At 46.8% G+C, this 25,203-nt stretch overlaps 1 protein-coding gene across 1 annotated transcript; it reads right to left on the bottom strand.

Annotated features, from left to right (window-relative positions):
• Nucleotides 1–2,401: 2,401 nt before the first annotated feature.
• On the bottom strand, nucleotides 2,402–2,740 carry LOC128782888 (ankyrin repeat and SOCS box protein 8-like). The gene has a single exon (XM_053933398.1). It carries the CDS (start codon nucleotides 2,732–2,734, stop codon nucleotides 2,402–2,404), a length of 333 nt encoding a protein of 110 aa, XP_053789373.1. The 5' UTR covers nucleotides 2,735–2,740.
• Between the last annotated feature and the right edge of the window lie 22,463 nt (nucleotides 2,741–25,203).

The following is a 25,203-nucleotide window of genomic DNA, read 5'->3' as shown; positions in this document are numbered from 1 at the left end:
AAAAGGGAAACCGATTAGCAGATCAGATCGCTAAAGAAGCAGCCTTAGACCCAAGAAACCCAGTAAAAGCCTTTAAAATAGAAGTAGGACCAAGTAGAGAAAGAAAAAAAGAAGAGCCGAGATTCAGTGAAAAAGAATTAAAAACAATAAAAGAGCTAGAATTACATCAAGGGAAACAAGGAGAATGGTTAACTCCTGATGGGCGTAGGTTCCTAAATAAAGCCGTAGCTAGAAGAGTGCTAGTAGAGTTACACAAATTGACCCACTGGGGAATCCAAGGTTTGTGCGACCACTTTTTACGGGAAAATTTATGCCTTGGAGTTTATGATCTGGCAAAAGCAGTCACAAGAGGGTGTGCGATTTGCCTGAAAACTGACCAAAAGGTAATGAGAAAAATTGCGTATGGGGGAGGAAAAATTGCTTTGAGACCTTTTCAAAACATACAAGTAGATTTCACTGAAATGCCCTCTGTGCAGGGGTACAAACATTTACTAGTGATCGTAGATCATCTCACTCACTGGGTGGAGGCCTTCCCAACCAGAAAAGAAACTGCGCAGGAAGTTGCAAGAATAATCCTAGAAAACATCATACCACGATACGGGCTGGTCAATAACATTGACTCGGACTGAGGTCCACATTTTGTTGCTCAAACTTTGCATCAAGTAACAAAAGCCCTGGGGATAAGGTGGAGATTACACACCCCATGGCATCCTCAGAGCTCTGGAAGAGTAGAAAGGATGAATAGAACCCTTAAAAATGTGTTAACTAAATTAATTGAAGAAACAAAAATGAATTGGCTCAGGTGTTTACCTCTCGCTCTCTTGCGCATCAGAACCAGACCTCGGTCCGACATGAGGGTCTCTCCGTATGAAATGATGTTTGGACTCCCTTTTTCAATCACCCCTTTCAGTACAGCAGATTATCTGGAAGGGGAGGCAGCAACTCAGAAATATTTAGAGGTCATAGGAAAATCCCTAGAAGGCCTCAGGAAGAAGGGGTATCTTCCCCAAACCTCCTCTCTAGACACCAATGCACACAACATCAGTCCTGGGGATTGGGTGTTGATAAAGTCCTGGAACACTACCACTCCATTAACCCCCAAATTCGAAGGACCTTTCCAGGTACTACTCACCACACACACTGCAGTGCGGACCCAAGAAAAAGGCTGGACCCACGTCACCAGAGTCAAAGGACCAGTGCCACCCCCGGATGCCGGACCAGACCCAACAGTGTCACCCGCCTCCTCTTGTGCATGGACAGTAATTAAGAAACCAGAGGACCTAAAATTAATTTTAAGGAAGACTTGCTAGAGACTGATATACAGTAAGGTGTTAAGAACTGTTTCTGAGTTAAAGTACCATAGAAAAGGTTTAAGTACTTGGTAATTGTTTAATAAGACTAAGTGTTCTTTAGCCAAAGGAGTTACAACTTGGTTCCTAAAGAACAATAGAATTACCCTCAGGCCTGAGTGAAAGCATACAAATGCCAAAAGAAGTTAGCCCTCAAAAGCCAAAGAATGTAAGTTGATGCGGGCTTAAGCCCGATCAAAGAAATAGAGGAGGGATTTGTTATGAACAGCTTCCAGGTGTTCCCCAGAAACGCGGCAGGGCTTTCCTAGTTTCCATGGCAACACTAAAAGAAAACTACTAACTCTAGCTAGGTACCGATATTGAAATGCTAATTAGCTAATTGCTCTGTTTGTTTTCTCTAAACTACCTGGGGACAACCGGTCCCCCACCCGTCCACGCTGCCACTCTGAGACTAACATGCAAATAGAAACCCCTTAGGATCATGGGAGTAATTTTAGGAGGGAAAAAAGAATATAAATCAGAAACTGAACACAGTAGAGGAGTCCAGGCAAATGCCCTAGCTGAGGAAGAGGGAAACACATCCCCTGATTGACTGTTAACTGTCGCCATCACCTAAGAAGGAACATACTATATTAGGCTCTGAGAAGCAGGGCGATAGAGAGACAGAGAGCCCTGGTGCTGCCACCATGGAAGGAGCGGGGACAGCTGTTGTTCTGAACTTCAGCAACAGACTGCACACCACGCCTCCTCATCCTCGGGCCACCGGTGTGCCACAAGGAAAGGAGAAAGGACAGCTGCTGCTCGGGACTCCAGTGACAGACTCTGCACGCCTCCTTCCTTTCGGCTGCCTGGGAAAGCTACGAACGCGGGGGCGAGCTCTGCGTCGAGTCCCCTGCCCAGCTGATCTTTTTAATAAAGAGCTGAACATTAATAAAGGCATTAGCCCTGTTCATTTCATCCGCAACTTCCCCCCACCACCGGGTTCCGGAGGAATTTCTTCAGAGGGGAAGTGGAAAAAACTTGTTTATTAAGGAACAACAAAAAACACTCCCCAGCACAAGAGAAATAGCCCGAGATGACCACAGATGTTTTCACCAGTCCAAGGGGGTTGATCTGTACTCCAATAAAATCTCCACGCAGGTTTCATCTTTTTCTGCTGCATAGTGAAGGGCTGTCCGGTTGTAGCCGTCCAGGGTGTTCACCTCAGCTACTTTTTGCAGCAGCAGCTCCACGCAGTCGGCATCAGCCACCATGCAGGCACAGTGCAGGGGTTTGAGGGTGCCGTGCAGGCAGTTCACATCGGCGCCCCGGCCGATGAGATCTTCCATGTTGTCCCGAGGGAAGGAGCGGATGGCGGCGATGGTGCGGATAAGGCGCTCGGACAGCGAGTACTTGCTCTGAATGCTCTGCATGATGTACCACATGGCGCGGGCCGCACCGCGGCATCCCCGGCTGGCCCGCACCGGACCCGGGGCGGGGAGGGAGCGGCCCGGGCCGGGCCGAGCCGAGCCGCAGGAGAGTCCGGAGGTGGAGCCGCGGCTGTTCCGGAGGAATCCGGAGTGGCTCCAGAGCGGTCGCGGGGCGGTTCCGGGGGGCCCAACGGCTTTTAGGAGAATCTGGATTATTTTCTCTCCTTTCTCAAACACTTTTGCTGCCGTTTTCTCCCACACAATAATATTATCGATATACTGTAAATGTTCTGGAGCCTCACCCTTTTCTAGTGCAGCCTGGATCAGTCTATGGCAGATGGTAGGACTGTGCTTCCACCCCTGGGGCAGTCGATTCTAGGTGTATTGCACTCCTTTTCACATAAAGGCAAACTGAGGCCTGCATTTTGCTGCCAGAGGAATGGAGAAAAACGCATTAGCAATGTCAATGGTGGCGTACTACTGTGCTGCCTTGGACTCCAGCTCGTACTAGAGTTCCAGCATGTCTGGCACAGCAGCGCTCAGTGGTGGAGTCACTTCATTTAATGCTTGGTAGTCTACAGTCAATCTCCATTCTCCTTCAGATTTACGTACAGGCCAAATAGGGCTGTTGAAGGGTGAGTGGGTTTTGCTAACCACCCCTTGGCTCTCTAGCTCACGAATTAGTTTGTGGATGGGGATCACGGCATCTCGATTCGTTCTATACTGCCGGCGATGCACTGTCGAGGTCGCAATTGGCACTCGTTGCTCTTCTACCCTTAGGAGCCTTACTGCAGATGGGTTTTCTGTCAGTTCAGGCAAGGTGTTTAATTGCTTAATGCTCTCTGCTTCTACAGCGGCAATTCCGAAGGCCCACCTGAGTCCCTTCGGGTCTTTGTAATAGCCGCTCTGGAGGAAGTCTATGCTCAGAATACACGGAGCTCCTGGGCCGGTCACAATGGGATGTTTCTTCCACTCCTTCTCAGTCAGGCTCACTTTAGCTTCTACCAGGGTCAGTTGTTGTGATCTCCTTGTCACACTAGCAATGAAAACAGGCTCTGCCCCCACATATCTCGATGGTATTAGAGTACACTGTGCACCAGTATCCACTAAAGCGTCATATTTTTGTGGCTCTGATGCGCCAGGCCATCGGATCCACACTGTCCAGAAGATACGGTTTTCCCATGCCTCTACTTGGCTAGAGGCAGGGCCTCTCTACGCTTGGTTATCTTTCTTTTCTTGGGCATATGTTTTGGAGGTTCCCTCAAGGGGATCAGACATGTCATCATCATCATCATACCTGGCTGTTCGGCTACGGGCAACTGAGGCTGCTTTCCTTTTCTTACCTTCTTTCAATTCACGCACCCGTTGTGCCAGAGCAGCAGTAGGCTTCTTATCCCATTTCCTCATGTTTTCTCTAGACTCACGTAAGAAGAACCACAACTCAGCTCGTGGGGTGTACCTTCTCTCCCTAACAAGGGAACGTCTGCGTTGGGTGCCAGGGCCTCTAATTTGTACAGCTGAGATTTGGAGGAGGTCCTCCTTAATCTCTTCCTTGAGTTTCTTGCGGCTTTCCTCTATTTTGCTTTCTAATTCCTGCAGTCGTGTTTCCACGGCTGCAATTCTGGCATGGGTCGGGCCATGTACAGCATCCGCATATGCCCGAAGCTTCTTTGCCATATTGAGTACAGTTTCATATACCTCGTCCCGCTTCATTATTGCTAGAGCAGAAGCGTATTCAGGTGGCCTAAGTCGCACCAGTTTCTTCCACATTACAGGTGTGTATGGTACAAGGTCCGGATTCTTAGTTGTTACGTCTTCTGAAAAAATGATCTCCACCACTGCCATGTCCCTCAGGCGTTGGATCCCCTGTTTTATGGTCTTCCATCGTGTCTGCTGAACATAGAGGTTATTGGCACACAGATATTTTTGTGCTACGCTGTCTAGGACCCGTTCCCAGAGGCTGTGAGGGCTAGCCCCCCTCATCATGCCTTGGTCGATGACAGGATCATGTGACAGGGACCCCAAATGCCTCGCTTTAGTGCCATCCAGGATGGTAGCCTCCCCTGCCACATCTTAAAGGCGGACCAGCCAACTAATTATAGATTCGTCGGGCTATCGCCGATAATCCTTCCTTAGGCCTTGAAGGTCCTTCAGGGAGAAGGAATCAATATTAGCCTCTGATCTTGTGCCAGTTGCTTTGACTCCTGATTTTATGTCAGGAGGTGTTGAGGGTCCTTCTCCTGTATCATACTCATTATTGTCATTTACTGGTCGACCGGTCTTCTCTGTGCACTTTCCACTTCGTGTGCTAGTAGCCACAGCCATTGGTTGAGGCTTGCAGTCTGGTTTAGCTGCTGGCTTCGAGCCTGGGCTGTTGGCTGCAGCCTGAGTGACTGGGATTGCTGCTGGTTTATCTCCCTTCCCCTCTTCCTCTGTCTGCTGCCCTACAGTATTAAGCAGAGTGCGATAAGCATATGCCAGGGCCCAGCTCACTGCAATGATCTTTTTCTCTTTAGGGTTACCTTGGCATTTCCCTTTCAGGTACTTCGCCACCTCAGCTGGGTTCTGGATGTGTTCAGATGGAAAGTCCCAAACTACAGGATCAGAAAACTCCTTTATAATTTGGCCCATATCCTCCCATTTCCCGCACCACTCAGGATTTTTCACCCTTGGTTGTACTCCTAAATCAGAGGTCTCACCAGCCCCTCTAGAAATCTCAGCCTTCATCTTATATAAACTGCAGACAGTATAGAGAAAGGTTATTAAATTAAATAACAGAAAGATGGTATCTTTGGCAGTCAGGGAGGACAGGACATTTTCTAATAGAGATGTAAACAATTCGGAGGAGGAAAAGGAAAGCAAAGGCTGAAAAACCTCCTCCCCCATAACAAATTTAGCACACAGCCACAACCACGAATTATACATTCCTGGAGCCGATAACAACATTTTTATAAGCCCCTTGCAAAGTATCACAGCCAAGCCCAGCCCGATAAATATTCTAGTTAGTGCCCCCCTGCTACAAAAGCTACGTATTAGGGACAATACCGGAGCTACTTCTGGATAAGAAAATAACTCCAGGGACCATAAAGCTATCAAAACTTCAAAGAACCCTAATGACCACAAATAGAGGCAGGCTTTCACTCCAGCTGACATTATAACTTTAAAAAGAGACATACCAATATTCCCACAAAACAGTTAAAGCCAAAATATTGTTAGAATAAAGTTTTTTCCACTTTGTCTGGCCTTCCCCATACGGGCCACCAAATTATATGTCCTGGTTTAGGACAAATTAGGGGAAAATATCTCTAAAGGAGCCCCTTATAGGAAACAAAACCTTCCGCAACTTCCCCCCACTACCGGGTTCGGGAGGAATTTTTTTAGAGGGGAAGTGGAAAAAACTTGTTTATTAAGGAACAACAAAAAACACTCCCTAGCACAAGAGAAATAGCCTGAGATGACTACAGATGCTTTTACCAGTTTAAGGGGGTTGAGCTGTATCTCTCTTCGCCGCAGAGGGTACGAAGCTTTTTTTGCAGACCCCGGGGGAGCTCCTGCCCGGAGTAGGTCCGATATCTTCGGGGGGGGGGAAGGGAACAATGGAAACTGGGGAAAAAGGAAGAAAAATGGCGCAAAAAAGTAAGTAAGTGAAAAGCAAAGGAAAAAAAGAAAGGAAAACAGAGCTAGCAAAGCAGGCAGCTAGCAGTGAGCAAAAGCAGCAAGCCAAAAGCCAAGCAGCAAGCCAGCAGCGAGCCGGGGGCGGGGAGGAAGACAAAACAAACTGAGAACAGGGAACAGAAACCACGATTGGGATAATAAGCATGAAAATGTCCTGTCCCCACGACATTTATCAGTGCCAACCTTAAGAAAATAAATTAATACACACCGCTTTCATCCGCTTGTCGACAGGCCGTGGTCTGCTCCCCGCAGTGTACAGCCGAGGTGCAGAGTCCCTCCGGGAAAAAGCCCCGTGGCGCCTGAGGGTGTCTGCTCTCAACCAGACCTGCGGGTGAGCACAGCAAACCCTTTGTGTTCGCCAAATGAAGCGATACGTGGAATAAAAAAATAGAATCCATAACTTGGGGTAGTTATGAAGTGGGTATGTATGTCAGCGCCCGGCACAAGTGAGATAGCTCTCCAAAACTTGTGCCCCGAGCCTCAGTCTGACCTACATTTTATTCTCAAAGACGTTCCATATGCAATACATTGCACAACTTTTTCATGCATATTCAACCCCTGGCCCCGCCTGTCCTCGCCTCTCATGCTAAATAAGTCCACGCCCTTCTGGGCACGCGTGGTTTGCTGTGGTGGTCGTACAGGGGTCTCTTGGTGGTCCTGAGGCTGAAGATTGTGTTCTTCCTCATGATTGAACTTTTGAACTTTTCCTCTTTGCGCGTGCGCTTTTGGTCCTTTGGTGCTTATCTGAGTACGTCTGTCAGTCTTGATAGGCTTGGAGACAGAGGAGCTTCTTTATCTGGGTTCTTTGCCTCTTCTGGTATTGTTCTTTATGCAAGAAGCTTCAGAAATTTGCATTTTCCTATGCCCTTTGTACCAGGCAGAAGTTTCTTAAGTAAAAGGTTAAAATTCAACACATAACTCTACAAGCTAAATTATAAATGCTTAATTCATTTTGTTAACTTAACTCTAAAAATCTCTGTTTCAGAGTATGTAATATATGTTATGGAATAATTAGTGCTTATGTAAAATATACATGAAATAAGTTGTGCTTGTACAAAAGATTCTTAAAGTTTTAAAAGACCACATGCCGCAGCCGGGGAAAGATTGCGAAACCACAAATGGCAACAGAAAGAAAGCCCTAATTTACAAATGAAAAACATGGCTCCGTGTGGAGATGGGCCCTTTTCTGGGACAAATCAGGAGACACCCATGTGATGAATACTTGAGTAATATCTACGATCAAGATAGTGATCAAGATAGTCGGAGTCCTCAGGGGCGTGCATCCCAATACCAGGTTCTCCTAAGTCGAAGATCAGCATTCATCCCTTCCCAGAAACAGCTTTGTCCAGCCCAGCACAGCGAAAAGACACCACATGAATGTGTGAAGCAACGAAAAGAATAGGAGAAACTCTGCCCCAGGGAGAAAAAACTGTATAAAATTAACCGGACAGAGACAACATCTGTGAACAGAGGGGATCCAAAACGGTAGAGTTCAGATCAGTGTGTTATAAATAGAGGCGAATAATTTGTTCAGCCTTTCGAGGGTCAATAAGAAATTTATTGATTACAGCAAGCGATGGCAAGCAAACAGCGCTGGGTGCAGCCGGGGAGTCCCTGCTCCGAGAACGGCTCACACCGTTTCCCCCTTCCCACAGTCTTTTTATACTCTCTTCCTTCCGTGTCCGCTGTATTTCTGGATGTACTCTGAGCTTGCGCCCTCTGTTGCTAAGGGGTCTTCTTCTACTCTCTGGTGGTTGCTGGAGGAAGGCTCCTCTCTTCTTCCTCGATGAAAGTCCACGACCCTGTAATGGACTTTTCCATATAAAGTTATATGTTATACGCATCTCAGCTCAAATCCTGTTACCTACACAAGTCTTCCCCTTTGGCTTCCTGCTATTTACACAAGGCTTTCCCCTTTTTACCCTAATGAACAAAGAGTCTTTTCTAACTTATAACAATCCCCCCTTTTCTTTTTCTTTATTTTGTTCATCAAACCATTTTAATTCTTGTAAGCTAAGTGAAATGAACAGGGCTAATGCCTTTATTAATGTTCAGCTCTTTATTAAAAAGATCAGCTGAGCAGGGGGCTCGACGCAGAGCTCGCCTCCGCGGTCGTAGCTTTCCCAGGCAGCCGAAAGGAAGGCGGCGTGCAGAGTCGGTCACTGGAGTCCCGAGCAGCAGCTGTCCTTTCTCCTTTCCTTGTGGCACACCGGTGGCCCGAGGATGAGGAGACGTGGTGTGCAGAGTCTGTTGCTGAAGTCCAGAACAACAGCTGTCCCCGCTCCTTCCGTGGTGGCAGCACCAGGGCTCTCTGTCTCTATCTCCCGGCTTCTCAGGGCCTAATATAGTCTGTTCTTTCTTAGGTGATGGCGACGGTTAAAAGCCAGTCAGGGGATGTGTTTCCCTCTTCCTCAGCTAGGGCATTTGTCTAGACTCCTCTATTGTGTTCAGTTTTTGATTTATATTCATTTTTATCTCCTAAAAATACTCCCATGATCCTAAGGGGTTTCTATTTGCATGTTAGTCCCAGAATGGCAGCGTGGAGGGGTGGGAGGCCAGGTAGTTTAGAGAAAACAAACAGAGCAATTAGCTAATTAGCATTTCAATATCGGTACTTAGCTAGAGTTAGTAGTTTTCTTTTAGTGTTGCCATGGGAACTAGGAAAGCCCTGCCCGCGTCTCTGAGGAACACCTGGAAACTGTTCATAACAGTAATTGTTTAATAAGACTAAGTGTCCTTTAGCCAAAGGAGTTACCTAAAAACTTGGTTTCTAAAGAACACTAGAATTACCCTCAGGCCTGAGTAAAGCATACAAATGCCAAAATAAGGTAGCCCTCAAAACCAAAGACTGTGAGTTGATGCGGGCTTAAGCCCGATCAAATAAATAGAGGAGGGATTTGTTATGAACAGTTTCCAGGTTTACCTCTCGCTCTCTTGTGCAGCAGAACCAGACCTCGGACCGACATAGGGGTCTCTCCCTATGAAATAATGTTTGGACTCCCTTTTTTTTTTTAAATCACCCCTTTCAGTACAGCAGATTATCTGGAAGGGGAGGCAGCAACTCAGAAATATTTAGAGGTCATAGGAAAATCCCTAGAAGGCCTCCGAAAGAAGGGGTATCTCTCCCAAACTTCCCCTCTGGACGCCAATGCCCACATCAGTCCTGAGGATTGGGTGTTGATAAAGTCCTGGTACACTACCACTCCATTAACCCCCAAATTCAAAGGACCTTTCCAGGTACTACTCACCACACACACTGCGGTGCGGACCTAAGAAAAAGGCTGGACCCACATCACCAGAGTCAAAGAACCAGTGCCACCCCCAGACGCCAGACCAGACCCAACAGTGTCACCCGCCTCCTCTTGTGCATGGACAGTAATTAAGAAACCGGAGGACTTAAAATCAACTTTAAAGAAGACTTGCTAGAGGCTGATATACAGTAAGGTGTTAATAACTGTTTCTGAGTTAAAGGACCATAGAAAAGGTTTAAGTACTTGGTAATTGAAATGAACAGGGCTAATGCCTTTATTAATGTTCAGCTCTTTATTAAAAAGATCAGCTGGGCAGGGGGCTCGACACAGAGCTCGCCCCCGCAGTCGTAGCTTTTCCCAGGCAGCGGAAAGGAAGGAGGCGTGCAGAGTGTGTCACTGGAGTCCCCAGCAGCAGCTGTCCCTTCTTCTTTCCTTGTGGCACACCAGTGGTTCGAGGGTGAGGAGGCGTGGCATGCAGAGTCTGTTGCTGAAGTCCAGAACAACAGCTGTCCCCGCTCCTTCCGTGGTGGCAGCACCAGGGCTCTCCGTCTCTATCTCCCTAATATAGTCTGTTCTTTCTTAGGTGATGGCGACGGTTAAAAGCCAGTCAGGGGATGTGTTTCCCTCTTCCTCAGCTAGGGCATTTGTCTAGACTCCTCTATTGTGTTCAGTTTTTGATTTATATTCATTTTTATCTCCTAAAAATACTCCCATGATCCTAAGGGGTTTTTATTTGCATGTTAGTCCCAGAATGGCAGCGTGGAGGGGTGGGAGGCCAGGTAGTTTAGAGAAAACAAACAGAGCAATTAGCTAATTAGCATTTCAATATCGGTACTTAGCTAGAGTTAGTAGTTTTCTTTTAGTGTTGCCATGGGAACTAGGAAAGCCCTGCCCGCGTCTCTGGGGAACACCTGGAAACTGTTCATAACAAATCCCTCCTCTACTTCTTTGATCGGGCTTAAGCCTGCATCAACTTACAGTCCTTGGCTTTTGGGGGCTACCTTCTTTTGGCATTTGTATGCTTTTACTCAGGCCTCAGGGTAATTCTAGTGTTCTTTAGAAACAAAGTTTTTTTTTTTGTTTGTTTGTTTTTAGGTAACTCCTTTGGCTAAAGGACACTTAGTCTTATTAAACAATTACCAAGTACTTAAACCTTTTCTATGGTACTTTAACTCAGAAACAGTTCTTAACACTTTACTGTATATCAGCCTCTAGCAAGTCTTCTTTAAAGTTAATTTTAAGCCCTCAGGTTTCTTAATTACTGTCCATGCACAAGAGGAGGCAGGTGACACTGTTGGGTCTGGTCTGGTGTCTGGGGGTGGCACTGGTTCTTTAACTCTGGTGACGTGGGTCCAGCCTTTTTCTTGGGTCCGTACCGCAGTGTGTGTGGTGAGTAGAACCTGGAAAGGTCCTTTGAATTTGGGGGTTAATGGAATGGTAGTGTACCAGGACTTTATCAACACCCAATCCTCAGGACTGATGTGGGCATTGGCGTCCAGAGGGGAAGTTTGGGAGAGATACCCCTTCTTTCGGAGGCCTTCTAGGGATTTTCCTATGACCTCTAAATATTTCTGAGTTGCTGCCTCCCCTTCCAGATAATCTGCTGTACTGAAAGGGGTGATTTAAAAAAAAAAGGGAGTCCAAACATTATTTCATAGGGAGAGACCCCTATGTCAGACCGAGGTCTGGTTCTGATGCGCAAGAGAGCGAGAGGTAAACACCTGAGCCAATTCATCTTTGTTTCTTCAATTAATTTAGTTAACACATTTTTAAGAGTTCTATTCATCCTTTCCATCCTTCTAGAGCTTTGAGGATGCTATGGGGTGTGCAACCTCCACCTTATCCCCAGGGCTTTTGTTACTTGATGTAAAGTTTGAGCGACAAAATGTGGACCTTGGTCCAAGTCAATGTTATTGACTAGCCCATATCGTGGTATGATGTTTTCTAAGATTATTCTTGCAACTTCCTGCAGTTTCCTTTTTGGTTGGGAAAGCCTCCACACAGTGAGTGAGGTGATCTACGATCACTAGTAAATGTTTGTACTTTAATTTTCCCTTGCAGGATCAATTTTTGGGCTTCTTTTATCAGGATAGCTGCTGCTGCTGCGATTACTTTCCCACTTAAATACATTCTTAGGGCTTCTTTGAGCAACTCATTGATGTTCTTTGCTTGCCAGTCCTCTATCTTTTCTGTTTTTTGTCTAATATCGGGTAAGAGGACTTGACCCTCTGGGCTATCTGGGTCTATATTTGAATATAACTGGGAATTTTTTTTTAGTTGTTTAAGCCAAATTGCTGGGTTCTCATCCTTCCCCTGAGTACCATCAAAGGCCAATTTCGTGTTGCTTCCCCTAGGGATACTCTTTGATCCCTCTTATCATGAGGGACCTATAGTCTCTCATGTTTTGCCTACCTTCTTGTTGGCTGGGACTCCAGTTGGGGTCCACCAAGGGCATCCCCTGGTTCCCTGGGGGCCCCAATCCACCCTCTCTTTCCCATATCTTCACCCCTGCTGCTCAGATCATCTGGACCTTTCTCAGAAAGAACAGAATGCTTAGAATAGCTCAGGTCTCCCCAGGTACAAATACTCAGCCCTAGAAACTGGTCCAACTGGCTAGATATTCCAACGGAGTCTTCCACTAAATTTCTTAGCTCTTTCCCAAATCCCCGGACTTTGGAAACTGCCAAAGGTGCATCCACAAACCTAACTCCCCCAGCTGCTCTACCCATAGGAACCCCTCTAAGGGGAAAGAGCCCCTCCACCCTTGGTGCTTTGGATCGGGTGCTACAATACGGCCCTTTTTCTAAGGCACCAAGCAGGGAAATAGTAGTGGAGAGAGACACTGGAGGCCAGGGGGCATGCCAGGTGATGAACCAACCCTGGGCAAAGGTGGCCTCAGCTCCCAAGTGGGAGGAGGCAAGGAAACTCCAGCTGGAGAAGGGGAAGAGGGAGTTGGGGAGATGGCTGAGGAAACTAAGGGAAGGGACGATGAAACAGAGGTGGGAAAACGGGGGAAAGGAATCAGGGACTTAATAGGAGGGGCTGAAGGACCAACTGGGGAAACTGTTGGGGAAGTAACAGGAGCAGAAGGGGACAGGCAATCGAGGGGGTCCCATTCCTTTATTTTTCTAGTCTCCCCCTCTCTATTCCCTTTGTCTTCCTCTCTATTTCTTTGTAACTTGCATATTCTCACAGTCTCATTATTTATAGAATTCTCCAGCCAGCAAGCTGCATGAGATAGTTGTTCTATATCAAGGCCCTCTCTTCTGATTACACATCCACTGATCTTGGGTTCCATACCACGGCCACTCTCCCCGTAATTCTAACTTCGGCAATACTTCCTATACTGTAATGTATCATCTTACTCTTGTCTAGATCCTTCATGATCTCCCGAGAATCCCATTAGTCTAACAGTTGCCCCAAGGGGCTGTTAGGGGGAATTCTCTTTGCTTTGGAAGGATTTGCTCCTTTACTATAACCTCTTCCCATTTTCAGGCCTCAAAAACAAAAACCTTAAATAATATATACCTTAAATGGTGCTTCTATCAAAAATGGAATATACTGACAGGCAGCTAAAGCTCATCTGGCCCCTCCCAACTTCGTATTTTGAATCACTTGACTAGACTTAATCTCTTTTAACTAAATCCCCACTCTTGGTCCTACCCTCTTGGCATTTTACACTGTCTCTTGGCCAGGACAATCACTAGTCACAATCTCGTCTATTGTCTTCTGTTCTTTTTCTCTTTGGCCTAAGTTTTGAAATTCTTGATGGACTTTCTAGGCTTGTACCCCTGCTAAGTCCTGCCCAAACTCTTACTTGGCCTTTTGCCTAACCTTCTTACTAGGCTTGGGAAGCTTGGTCTCCCTGCCGAGGTAAGGTCGAATGTCCTGCCGAGACTTACACTTGAACTCCGGCCAAGCCCCCTTGCCTGAGTCTCCTACTTAGGCTTGGGAAGCTTGGTCTCCCTGCCGAGGGAAGGTCGAACGTCCTGCCGAGCCTTACACTTGAACTCCGGCCAAGCCCCCTTGCCTGACTCTCCTATTAGGCTTGGGAAGCTTGGTCTCCCTGCCGAGGTAAGGTCGAACGTCCTGCCGAGCCACACACTCGTACTCCAGCCAAGTCCCCTTTCCTGACTCTCCTACCAGGCTTGGGAAGCTTGGTCTCCCTGCCGAGGTAAGGTCGAACGTCCTGCCGAGCCTTACACTCGAACTCCGGCCAAGTCCCCCTTGCCTGACTCTCCTACTAGGCTTGGGAAGCTTGTACTCCCTGCCGAGGTAAGGTCGAATGTCCTGCTGAGCCTTACACTCGAACTCCGGCCACGGCCCCTTGCCTGACACTCCTACCAGGCTTGGGAAGCTTGGTCTCCCTGCCGAGGTAAGGTCGAACGTCCTGCCGAGCCTTACACTCGAAGTCCGGCCAAGACCCCTTGCCTGACCCTACTAGGCTTGGGAAGATTGGTCTCCCTGCCGAGGTAAGGTCGAATGTCCTGCCGAGGCTTACACTCGAACTCTGGCCAAGTCCCCTTTCCTGACCCTACTAGGCTTATCTTGCTTGCCTTCCTGCCTTTCTGCTTATTTGTGATTAGTGCCTGCTCTGCCTTCCAGGGCCATTCCCCTATCTGCTCTGACGGGGACCTCCATCCATGCCTGCCATGGACATCCTACCTGCCCTGTTATCCTGTCCTGCCTGGCGGGGACATGCCTTTTGCCTGTTGGGGAAATGGTCTCTGTCTGCTAGGACACCCCACCCTACCTTCCAGGGTCTTCCCACCTGCCATCCCATCCCATCCTGCCCGCGCCGGGGACATGTCCTCTAGGACTTCCATATCCCACCTGCCCTGCTGGAGATATTCCCCTTGCCCTGATTGCCAGGGACTTACTTTGCCCATAGGGCGCCTCCACACGCTCGGAGGAGGGCCTGCTTTACTTGTCAGGAGACGCCTCAGTCGGTCCTCTGTTCCACTCGCTTCCCCCCGTTCCCGGCCGGCCCCTTCGCAGGAGTCTGGAAACGCGGTACTAGCGGGTCCCTCTCGCTTCGGGGGTCCGAGCTGCTGGCCCCCGTCTCACTCACTCACTCACTCACTCACTCCCTCGTCTCCTGGTTTTTCTTACCAATCCGACGCTCCTCTGCGTTGCTTGTCTCACGCTGATCCTAGGGTCCGAAGGTAGCCAGCAACTCCCGAGGGTCCCTCGAAGCAGGTGGTCCAGCTGTCCAGCTGTCCGGGGTCCTCTTCGGGCGTGGCTATCCCGGACGAGCCCCCAAATTTAAATGAACAGGGCTAAAGCCTTTATTAATGTTCAGCTCTTTATTAAAAAGATCAGCTGGGCAGGGGGCTCGACACAGAGCTCGCCCCCGCGGTCATAGCTTTCCCAGGCAGCCAAAAGGAAGGAGGCGTGCAGAGTCGGTCACTGGAGTCCCGAGCAGCACCTGTCCTTTCTCCTTTCCTTGTGGCACACCGGTGGCCCAAGGATGAGGAGGCGTGGCGTGCAGAGTCTGTTGCTGAAGTCCAGAACAACAGCTGTCCCTGCTCCTTCCCTGGTGGCAGCATCAGGGCTCTCTGTCTCTCTATCGCCCTGCTTCTCAGAGCCTAATTTAGTCTGTTCCTTCTTAGGTGATGGCGACAGTTAAAAGTCAATCAGGGGATGTGTTTCCCTCTTCCTCAGCTAGGGCATTTGCCTAGACTCCTCTATTGTGTTCAGTTTTTGATTTATATTCTTTTTTCCCTCCTAAAATTACTCCCATGATCCTAAGGGGTTTCTATTTGCATGTTAGTCTCAGAGTGGCAGCGTGGAGGGGTGGGAGGCCGGTTGTCCCCAGGTAGTTTAGAGAAAACAAACAGAGCAATTAGCTAATTAGCATTTCAATATCAGTACCTAGCTAGAGTTAGTAGTTTTCTTTTAGTGTTGCCATGGGAACTAGGAAAGCCCTGCCCGCGTCTCTGGGGAACACCTGGAAACTGTTCATAACACTAAGGGCTAAGGTTTCATTAGTCTCAGGATCCTCCGGTATGGGTTCATATTTGGCCCTTATCAACATGAGGTGAGCAGCCTCCAATCTCCCCTTTACTATGTCTATGACCTTATTAAAAATACACGGGCCGAAGATTAATCCCAAAATCAGTAAAATTAGGGGCCCTGCTATTGTGGACAATAGGGTAGTCAGCCACGGGGAACTGTTGAACCAGGTTTCATACCAACTTTGTTGGGCTTCTCTTTCCCTTTTTCGTTTCTCTAATCCTTCCCTTAGTTTTGTCATTGTATCCCTGACTACCCCTGTGTGATCTGCATAGATACAGCACTCCTCTCTGAGCCCTGCACATAGCCCCCCTTGCTGTAGGAGCAGGAGGTCCAATCCTCTCCTATTTTGCAAAACCACTTCAGATAGGGATCTCACCAATTTCTCTAAGGCTGATATCGATTGCTCTATTCGCTCTGAGTCCTCATCCACTGCTACTCTTAGAGAGTGAAATTCTTTCGTTTGTTTTACTAAGGAGGCTACTCCCGTGCTTACACCCGCTCCCCCAATGAGCATTAAAGCAGCTACTGTAAGTGTAGTAAAAGGTTCTCGTTTTTGTAGATGGTGTGCTGGGGTAGTTTGTAGGTTATATACATAGTCTTGGGGTTGATAGATAATTTTTGGGATTATGACGACTTGTATGCAGTAATCTGAGGTCTCATCGAAAATTTCCAGGGAGATGCAGGGTGTGAGTCCTCCTTTTGCACAGATCCACTTTGTGTTCTTAGCAAGGAGTAACCACTTGGCTGGCTTATCCTCTCGTTTTGCTGTAGTTATTATTTCGCACAGGAATTCCATGTGCTGGGGCACTTGGCCAGTGCATCTCCCCTTCCCTGTTACTGAAGGCAATGTGATTCCTTGCTCCAGTGAATCTTTCCAATTACATGAAGGGGGGTTACTGCCATTTGCACGTCTTGCTTTTTCTGATATTCCAACAGCTTCATAAAATGGGGGTTTAACATCAAAGCAAAGCCAACAATGCTCTGTAAGCCGGGGGTTAGTTACATTCAAGACCCGGTGCGCTCTTTCTACCAGCTTCCAAAGGGTGTCAAATCGAGAATCCTCGCTAGGGGGTATTATTTTCTGGGTAACAACCGTTGAGTTTTCTGTTCCTGCGTTACTCTGATTACTGATTATTTCAACATAACTTGGCTCTCTATCTTTAGCTATTACCGGGTTAGGGCCTACTGGTCGGGTATCTGGTGAGATCGGCTCCTTCTTTATGGTGAACATGTTGCCTCTGTCCTTACCGGGTTCCACGTACCGAAAACCCCACGTCCGTTCCACTGTCCATCCTGGATCTGATGGTGTAGTTACATTCAGATACACAAATTGACAATTCCCCTGATTGACTATGCTGCCCGACCAGTCCTTCTGTGGAGCTTTACAGCCGTAGGATCCCCAAGAAACAGTAAGCCATTGATCTCCTTCTACTGACCAATCTGATGCTATTGTTTCACAGCCCCAATACCCACAGAAGTATTCCCCGGGATAATTGCAATATCCCTTTCCTGGATTTGATGCTGGACACATATAGAAACCTATTTTATTCAGACATGGTTCGATGGGGGCCAATGTACATAGTGGCGATGTAAAACTAGGACATCCGGATGATATCCGAGTTTGAATTTCCTTCCCATCTACTCGGGTTAGTATCCATTTAAAGGGTTGATGTGAAAATTGAGAATATCCTCCTGGCAATAACATAATCAGAGTTACTGTAATGATAACTTGCCAAGGAGGATGGAGTCCTGTTTTTGCACTTAACTCATAATTCCCTACCATTCCCCTTTTAGCTTGTTGCCCTTTGTGTCTGTCCGGGGTGGTTGAGTCGGTACCTTTGGGGAGATTATCAATACCCAGTCGGGAGTATTTCTGTATTATTCCACTTGGGATTGGGAAGAGCCTGGTTCTTTCCCCTCTGCCTCGCCCGCCGACTCGGGTGCTTCGAGCCGTGGGGATTACCATCTTCTCGGCAGCAGCGGTACTCTCCAGCGCATCCATTCCCTTTTCCCCTTCTCACTTTATACTGCTCCCAGTTCTTATCCTTGACCGGGGATAAGTCACACGGGACTTATCTCAGTTCTTTCCGACAACACCGGTTTACAATATGGGCAACAAAGGGGGCAGGTTCATTCAGGTGGAAACAAGAGTTCTCAGGGTTAAGCCCTTTTCTGTAAACCTTCCACCTCCCTTGGATTTGAGCCTCACCCACTTATTCTTCAATTCCCTTAACTCTAATATGATTCTTGTTAATCCTCGCTCTAGCTCGTAGCAGCTGGAGCAGATCCCAGTAGGTGGCTTTCCTTTGCAACAATGGACCCACCACCGTTCTTGGCAAGTTTTACAAACAGGGCACACAAAAGGATAACATTTCTTTACATACTATTCTATAATCATCAGCCAAGGGGTAAGTGTCTCCTTTCTGTTCCCCTTCTTGGTCTATTTGGATTACCCACACTGAGTCCGTTAGTTCTTCTTCAAGGTGACCTTCAGGTTTCCGGGTTGGCTCGTTACTTTCCAATGGTCAGCCGTAGTGATCGGCCCTTTAACTCGGCTTGCGTGGGTCCATCCCTTCTCGGCGGTCCGAATTGCAGTCTCTGTGGTGAGTAAAACAACGAAGGGGCCTTCCCAACGAGGTGGTAAAGAATTTTCTTTCCACGATTTAATAAGTACTCTATCTCCAGGTTTAATCTTATGTATTGTTAGGTCTAACAGAGGTCTCTGAGTTAACAGCCCCTTTTCCCTCAGTTCTCTCCTTCTGTTCATAATTTGCACAATATAGGTATTGATCTGAGAATCTTTCAAACAAGGGTGATCTACAGGGGCCTCCATGTCATAGGGCATTCCGAATAGCATTTCAAAAGGGGATATGCCCACATCAGTGCGGGGTTGAGTGCGGATATTTAATAGAGCCAAGGGCAAACACTTGACCCAAAACATCTTTGTTTCTAGCATTCATTTAGTTAACTGTTTCTTGATTTCCCCATTCATCCGCTCCACTCTCCCGGAACTTTGTGAGTGCCATGGGGTATGGTACTTCCACTGGGTCCCGAGGGCGGTGAGAACATCTTCTGCTATTTTTGAAGTGAAGTGGGGGCCTCTATCAGAATCTAAGATTTCTATCATCCCATATCTAGGTATGATTTGTTCTAAAAGTATCTTAACCACCGCATGAGATGTTGCTCTGGCAGTGGGGAATGCTTCTACATAGTGTGTGAAGTGATCTATTAATACCAACAAGTACTTGTATCTCCCTATTTTGGGTAGTTCAGTAAAGTCCACTTGTATATGAGAGAAAGGTCTTTGTGCTAACTCTCTCCCACCCATTGGTCTCTCTCTCTTTGTTGCTGCTTGTTTACCTTTTGACAGGTCAGGCAGCGTTGGGTTACCTGTTTAGCCAGAGTATAGATCCCTATACACATGTATTTGATGGCAAACTGATCGACTAATGCCTCGGTGCCCCAATGGGTTTTATCATGTATAGCCTGCAGGATTCTCATGGCTATTCCTTTCGGGAGTACTTCTCGACCATCGGGTAATACCCATTTGCCTTCCTCCTTTTCCCGTATTCCCATTTGGTCTAATTTTTCTTTTTCTTGTACTGTGAATGTTAATAAATATTTCTTTGAGCCATGATACCAGCAATGTTTCTTTTGGGGGTTACCACAAACACATCTGATGGAATCATTTCCAAATATTTTCCAACCTGACCAACGTGGTGTTGTTCCTAAATCATCCCCACAAGCGGAGCAATCCTCCCTTTGTGTAACCTCAGTCTTATGTTTTAGAGTCAGTAGCGCAGCTTTCTTGGCCTCTTGATCAGCTAAATTGTTTCCCCTAATGGAGGCTCCTATTCCTGTTTGATGGCCACGGACATGCACCACTGCTATCTTTTCTGGATATCTGAGGGCTTGTAAAACTCGTTGGATTAGCTCCTCATGTATTAACCCCTTTCCTTGTGAGTTAATTAATCCTCTCTCTTCACAAATTTTACCAAAAGTGTGTACTACCCCATAAGCATATTTAGAATCAGTGTAGATGGTTCCGGATTGTCCTTTTAATAATTCTAATGCCCTGAGTAATGAGTATAGTTCACATGCTTGTGCTGACCAGCTAGGGCTAAGGGGGCCAGATTCTATTATCCTGAAGGTTTTTCCATCCACCACAGCGTATCCAGATTTCCGCTTCCCCTCAACAACCCGAGAGGATCCATCCACATATAACCGGGCCCCTGAGGCTAGTTCTTCCTCTTCCAAATCTGGTCGTATTTTGTTTTGTTCCTCAATTTGTTGGAGGCAATCATGTGCCAGTTCAGTAGTTGGTTCTCCGTATAGGAATTGAGCAGGATTTTGTAAACTGGTAGTTTCTATAGTCAATTTAGGGGATGATATTAGGATGCTCTCATATTTTAGCAGCCTGGCATCTGTTATCCATTTTTCAGCTTTTTGTTGCAAGACTCCCTGGATGTTATGAGGGGATAAGACCCGCAGCTCACTTCCAAAGGTTATTTTCCTTGCTTCTTCTACTAAGACCGCAGCAGCTACTATTACTTGTAAGCAGGTGGGCCACCCTCTACTAACAGGGTCTAAAAGTTTTGAGAGATACACCACTGGTTTTTTGTTCCCGGCCCAGTCCTGGGCCAGCACCCCATATGCAGTTCCCTCTTCCACATTAATAACTAGGAAGAATGGTCTTTTTAGATCAGGGAGACTGAGGACTGGTGCATTTACCAATTCAACCTTTAGGGCCTTTAGTCGGTCCTCATCCTCAGGTGTCCACTTGAATAATCCTTTCTTAGTTAATTTTTCATACAGAAATTTAACTTTCCCACTAAAGTTCACTATCCACTGTCGACAGTATCCAAAAAGTCCTAACAACTGCCGTATCTGTCTCTTATTCTGTGGGGCTTGTAATGAGAGTATACCTTGGACCCTTTCAGCATCCAATTTCTTAATTCCTTTGGTTAACTTATGTCCCAAGTATTTAACTTCTTCCTCTACAAACTGTAGCTTAGACTTTGAAACCTTAAGTCCCTTCAAACTCAGGAAGTTTAGTAGCTTTATGCTTTCCTTTCTTACTATCTCCTCCTCCTTGCCTGCGATTAATAAATCATCTACATATTGTACCAAAGCTGTTCCTTCACCTAAGGAATAATCTGCCAATATTTGTTCTAATGCTTGTCCAAATAAATTAGGGGATTCTGTAAACCCCTGAGGGAGGACAGTCAATCTCAATTGTTGCTTTTGATGTGTATCCAGGTCTTCCCATTCAAAGGCAAAATAATCTCTGGAGGCTTCTTTAAGAGGGCAGGCCCAGAAGGCGTCTTTTAAGTCTATTACACTGTACCATTTATTTTCAGGGCCTAATTAACTTAAAAGTGTATATGGGTTAGCTACTACGGGAAATCTTTCAACAGTTCTTTTATTAATTTCTCTTAAGTCATGAACTAGCCTATTACTACCATTTGGTTTCTTTATGGGTAAGATGGGTGTGTTAAAAGGAGACATACATGGTTCGAGGAGACCTTGTTTTAAGAGTCTCTCGATTTCGGGTTTTAACCCTTGTCTCCCTTCTTGAGACAGAGGGTATTGTTTTATTCTCACAGGTATTTCAGGGTCCCGGATGGTTACTTCAAAAGGTTCAATATTCAATCTTCCTACAGTATCGGGGGTGTACCACACTTCCGGATTGATTTCAGCTTCATCCATGGTCCTTAGGGGCACAGTTTTACACTCAATTTCTCTTCTATTACTTCCACTCCTATTCCTAATTCAATCATCAAGTCCCGTCCGAGTAGATTATAATCCGCCTCGGGAACTAATAAAAAGGATCCCACCCCCAATTTAGAATCAGTCTCCAAAAGGACATCTTTTATCACAGGTACTCCAAAAGGCTCCCCTTTTGCCCCAATTACCTGTACTGTGTCAGATGAAATTTTACACCCCCGGGGAAGGGTCTGGACGGTTGATCTTTCTGCCCCCGAGTCCACAAGGAACTCAAATTCTTGCTGCTGGGGACCTATCTTTAGCTTTACCAGGGGCTCCGTTTTTTCTCTTGTCCCCAGCAGATAGAGCCCCTGACACCCCTAGTCTTCCTGAAACTGTTTTTCATCAGCCATCCTTTGTCGGCATTCCCGCCTAATGTGACCCCTCCTCCCACAGTAGAAGCAGGCAATTCCTCTCTCCTCCTTCCTCTTATCAATCTCATCAGTCCGCTTTGGAATTCGCTTATTTCCCCGCACGGCTGCCCCCTTCTGTAAAGGAGAGGGGGCAGTTTTCTGCCCTTCTCGAACTGCCGCTACCATCATCCTAACTTGCTTTTTATGAGTTTCATCCTCCCTCCTTACATAAACTTTCTGCGCCTCTCGCAATAATTAATCCAATCCTCTTCCTTGCCAATCCTCCAATTTTTCTAACTTCTTCCGAATGTCCACCCATGAGTTCGCTACAAACTGTGTTTTTAGCAAGGCCTCCCCTACTGGGGTATCAGGGTCCACTCCAGAGTATAACTGAAAGATTTTTCTCAGTCTTTCCAACCATTCTGTGGGGTCTTCATCCTTTTTTTGCTGTTCTCGAAAAGCCTTGTGAATATTCTGTCCTCAAGGGACAGATCTTCTTATTCCTTGTATTATAATATTCCGCAAATCTGCCATATGGGCTCTGTGTTGCGGATCCTGGTTGTTCCAGTCAGGGCGTTGCATAGGCCACTTGGTGTCTGCGAGGGGCCCTTGTTGGTGTTCATCATCCCATATTCTCATCCCTACATCTCTAATCATCCTCCTTTCCTCTGAGGTAAATAATATACCTAAAATAGATTGTATCTCATCCTAAGTATAAACCTTCGGACCCAGAAATTGGTCTAATCATTCAGCAACTCCAAGGGGGTCCTCTAAGAGATGTCCCATTTCCTTTTTGAACTCCCTCACATCTCCCGAGTTCAAGGGTACAGACACATACCCAACTCCTAAGATTTGAGCGGGTTGCCCCGGTTGCCCTGCATTAGGGTTAGGGACCATCCCCATTCCTGCTTCTCGGAGTGGGAACAATCCCAATTCCTCCCGCCTTTTCCTAGTCTGGCTTCTAGTTACCCGCTGGTTATTTCCCTGGAGCTCAGCGTTCAACCCATCCCCCTCCGAGTCATCTTTTGCCGAGTCGTTTTGTGCCGTGGCAGAGGGGTCAGGATGTTGTGGTGAATGTGGAGGCAGGGGTGGGTAAAGATTCCGGGGAGGAGAACAGGGAGGGGGGGTTGGTGGTAGAGGATGTGATGGAGGGGGAGGAGGTATGTAGGGTGCAGGGGTGGAATCGGGTAGGTCTGTATCCTCTTTCACTCTTTTCTTTTTATCCCTAGTACTAAGTGCAAACAAATTAGTGCGAGTTTCCCCCATTATCCAGAGGGAGGCGTACTCGCTCTCCTCTAAGTTAAAGGGCTCTTTAGAATTCACGTAAATATTTAAAGCCTGACATATCCAATCCTCAAATGAGCCAAACACTGGCCAGTACAAATGGTCCCCTCTTATTTGTTTCCCTCCCCACAACTCTCTGCAGTAGTGCACCATTTTCACCTTGTCCTTTCCTTTCCTGGTGGGGAAGGCATCCCAACTTTTAATCATTAGTCCTAATGGGCTGTCTGGAGGATTTGGGGAAGCTTTACAGGGTTTCCCCCACCCATGGGACCAGACGACTTGCTTTTCCTCTGTCCCATCTTCCGGAGTGCCTTCACACACACACCTCCATGCTTCCCTCAATTCGTGGCCCAGCCCGTCGCCTGGTGTGGGAAACGCACTACTATGAGGTCCACACACACGTCATCTCACACAGACGTCTCACTCATTACACTCCGGGATCCCAACCCCGACCGAGGGGGCCCCGCTCGCTCTGAACGGAGCAACCTCAGTAGGCCCGAAGGACCACTGAAAGGTACTTACACAGTCCTGTGTCTTCGCCCGGGACTTCGTGCACAAAGATTAAGGGGTTGCCGGCTATTCTTTGCTTGCCGCCGAATTTGGGTTTGTCGGTAAGGGTCCCAGAAGGGAGACTCCTGAGCAGGGCTCGCTGCCAAGGCAGCGAGGGCGCCTCCCCATGAGGAGCTTCCAACGGATAGCCCTTATCCGTGTCACGGCACCAGATTGTTATAAATAGAGGCGAATAATTTGTTCAGCCTTTCGAGAGTCAATCAGAAATTTATTGATTACAGCAAGCGATGGCAAGCAAACAGCACTGGGTGCAGCCGGGGAGTCCCTGCTCCGCGAACGGCTAACACCGTTTCCCCCTTCCCACAGTCTTTTTATACTCTCTTCCTTCCGTGTCCGCTGTATCTCTGGATGTACTCTGCGCTTGCGCCCTCTGTTGCTAGGGGGTCTTCTTCTACTCTCTGGTGGTTGCTGGAGGAAGGCTTCTCTCTTCTTCCTCGATGAAAGTCCACGACCCTGTAATGGTCTTTTCCATATAAGGTGATATGTTATATGCATCTCAGCTCAAATCCTGTTACCTACACAAGGCTTCCCCTTTGGCTTCCTGTTATTTACACAAGGCTTTCCCCTTTTTGTCCTAATGAACAAAGAGTCTTTTCTAACTTATCACAAGTGTTCACCCAGTGCCGATCGCGGGCTTGGCGCTGCCTCTTTGATTGTGGATCTTGGAGACCAAATCTTGGTCGCGAAGTAAAAACCTATTTTTTGATTATTGATTCGGCCTTATAATTTTATTACCTATAACATATATGAATATGCAACAGCCTATTGCTTTTAAGGGCTATTCCTTTGTTCACAAGGCATGTTTTTGGCAGTTTAGTGCCCAAAAACATCCTGACGTCCGTAATTCTTTGCTTTTTTTGTCTCGTAGTGTCCTAATCCTCGTCCAAATTTTTAATACTCTAATTTTATTATTACTAATAAACTTTTAAAATTTTAAAAAACACGTGATTGGTGTTTTTCGCACTCCCTCAATTACCACATGTTTAATGACAGGAACGGTCATCAACGGAAACTCTCTCCTTTTGCTCCTGCTAATTTTACAGTATCTTGACTTACACTATAACCTTTTGGAATATTTAACAAGCAGATTCTTTCTATCACAAATTCTTTTTTTTCTTCTTGGGAACCTACTTTTAAAGTTATCACATGCTCTAGATGGTATTTGTCCCCCCAAAAAATAGAGCTTATTTGATTAGGACAATTTCTCATATAATGCCCTTCAACCCAACAGTAAAAATAGACACTTCTGGAATGCCCCTGAGATTTGGTTTGTATTGGGGTTCTATTCTTTTCCTTTCCCCTGTCTCTACGACCTTCATATCTAGGAGTAGTGCCTGAGTGTTTTAAATTTCTCTGGAAATTGTTTTCTTGCATGGTGGCTGCCATAATTTTTACTTTTGAAGCGATACGCGGAATAAATAGATAGACTCCATAACCTGGGGTAATTATGAAGTGGGTATGTATTGTCAGTGCCTGGCACAAGTGAGATAGCTCTCCAAAACTTGTGCTCCGAGTCTCAGACTGACCCACACCTTTATTCCCAAAGATGTTCCATATGCAATACATT

This window comes from Vidua chalybeata (assembly GCF_026979565.1).
Source record: "Vidua chalybeata isolate OUT-0048 chromosome W unlocalized genomic scaffold, bVidCha1 merged haplotype SUPER_W_unloc_3, whole genome shotgun sequence".
NCBI lineage: Eukaryota > Metazoa > Chordata > Aves > Passeriformes > Viduidae > Vidua > Vidua chalybeata.
The sequence above is the reverse complement of the archived record's forward strand: the minus strand, read 5'-3'. Positions and strand labels throughout refer to the sequence as shown.

Bases quoted from the DNA above. Each gene is read 5' to 3' on its own strand.
- LOC128782888 (XM_053933398.1), bottom strand. From the start codon at position 2,734: ATGTGGTACATCATGCAGAGCATTCAGAGCAAGTACTCGCTGTCCGAG.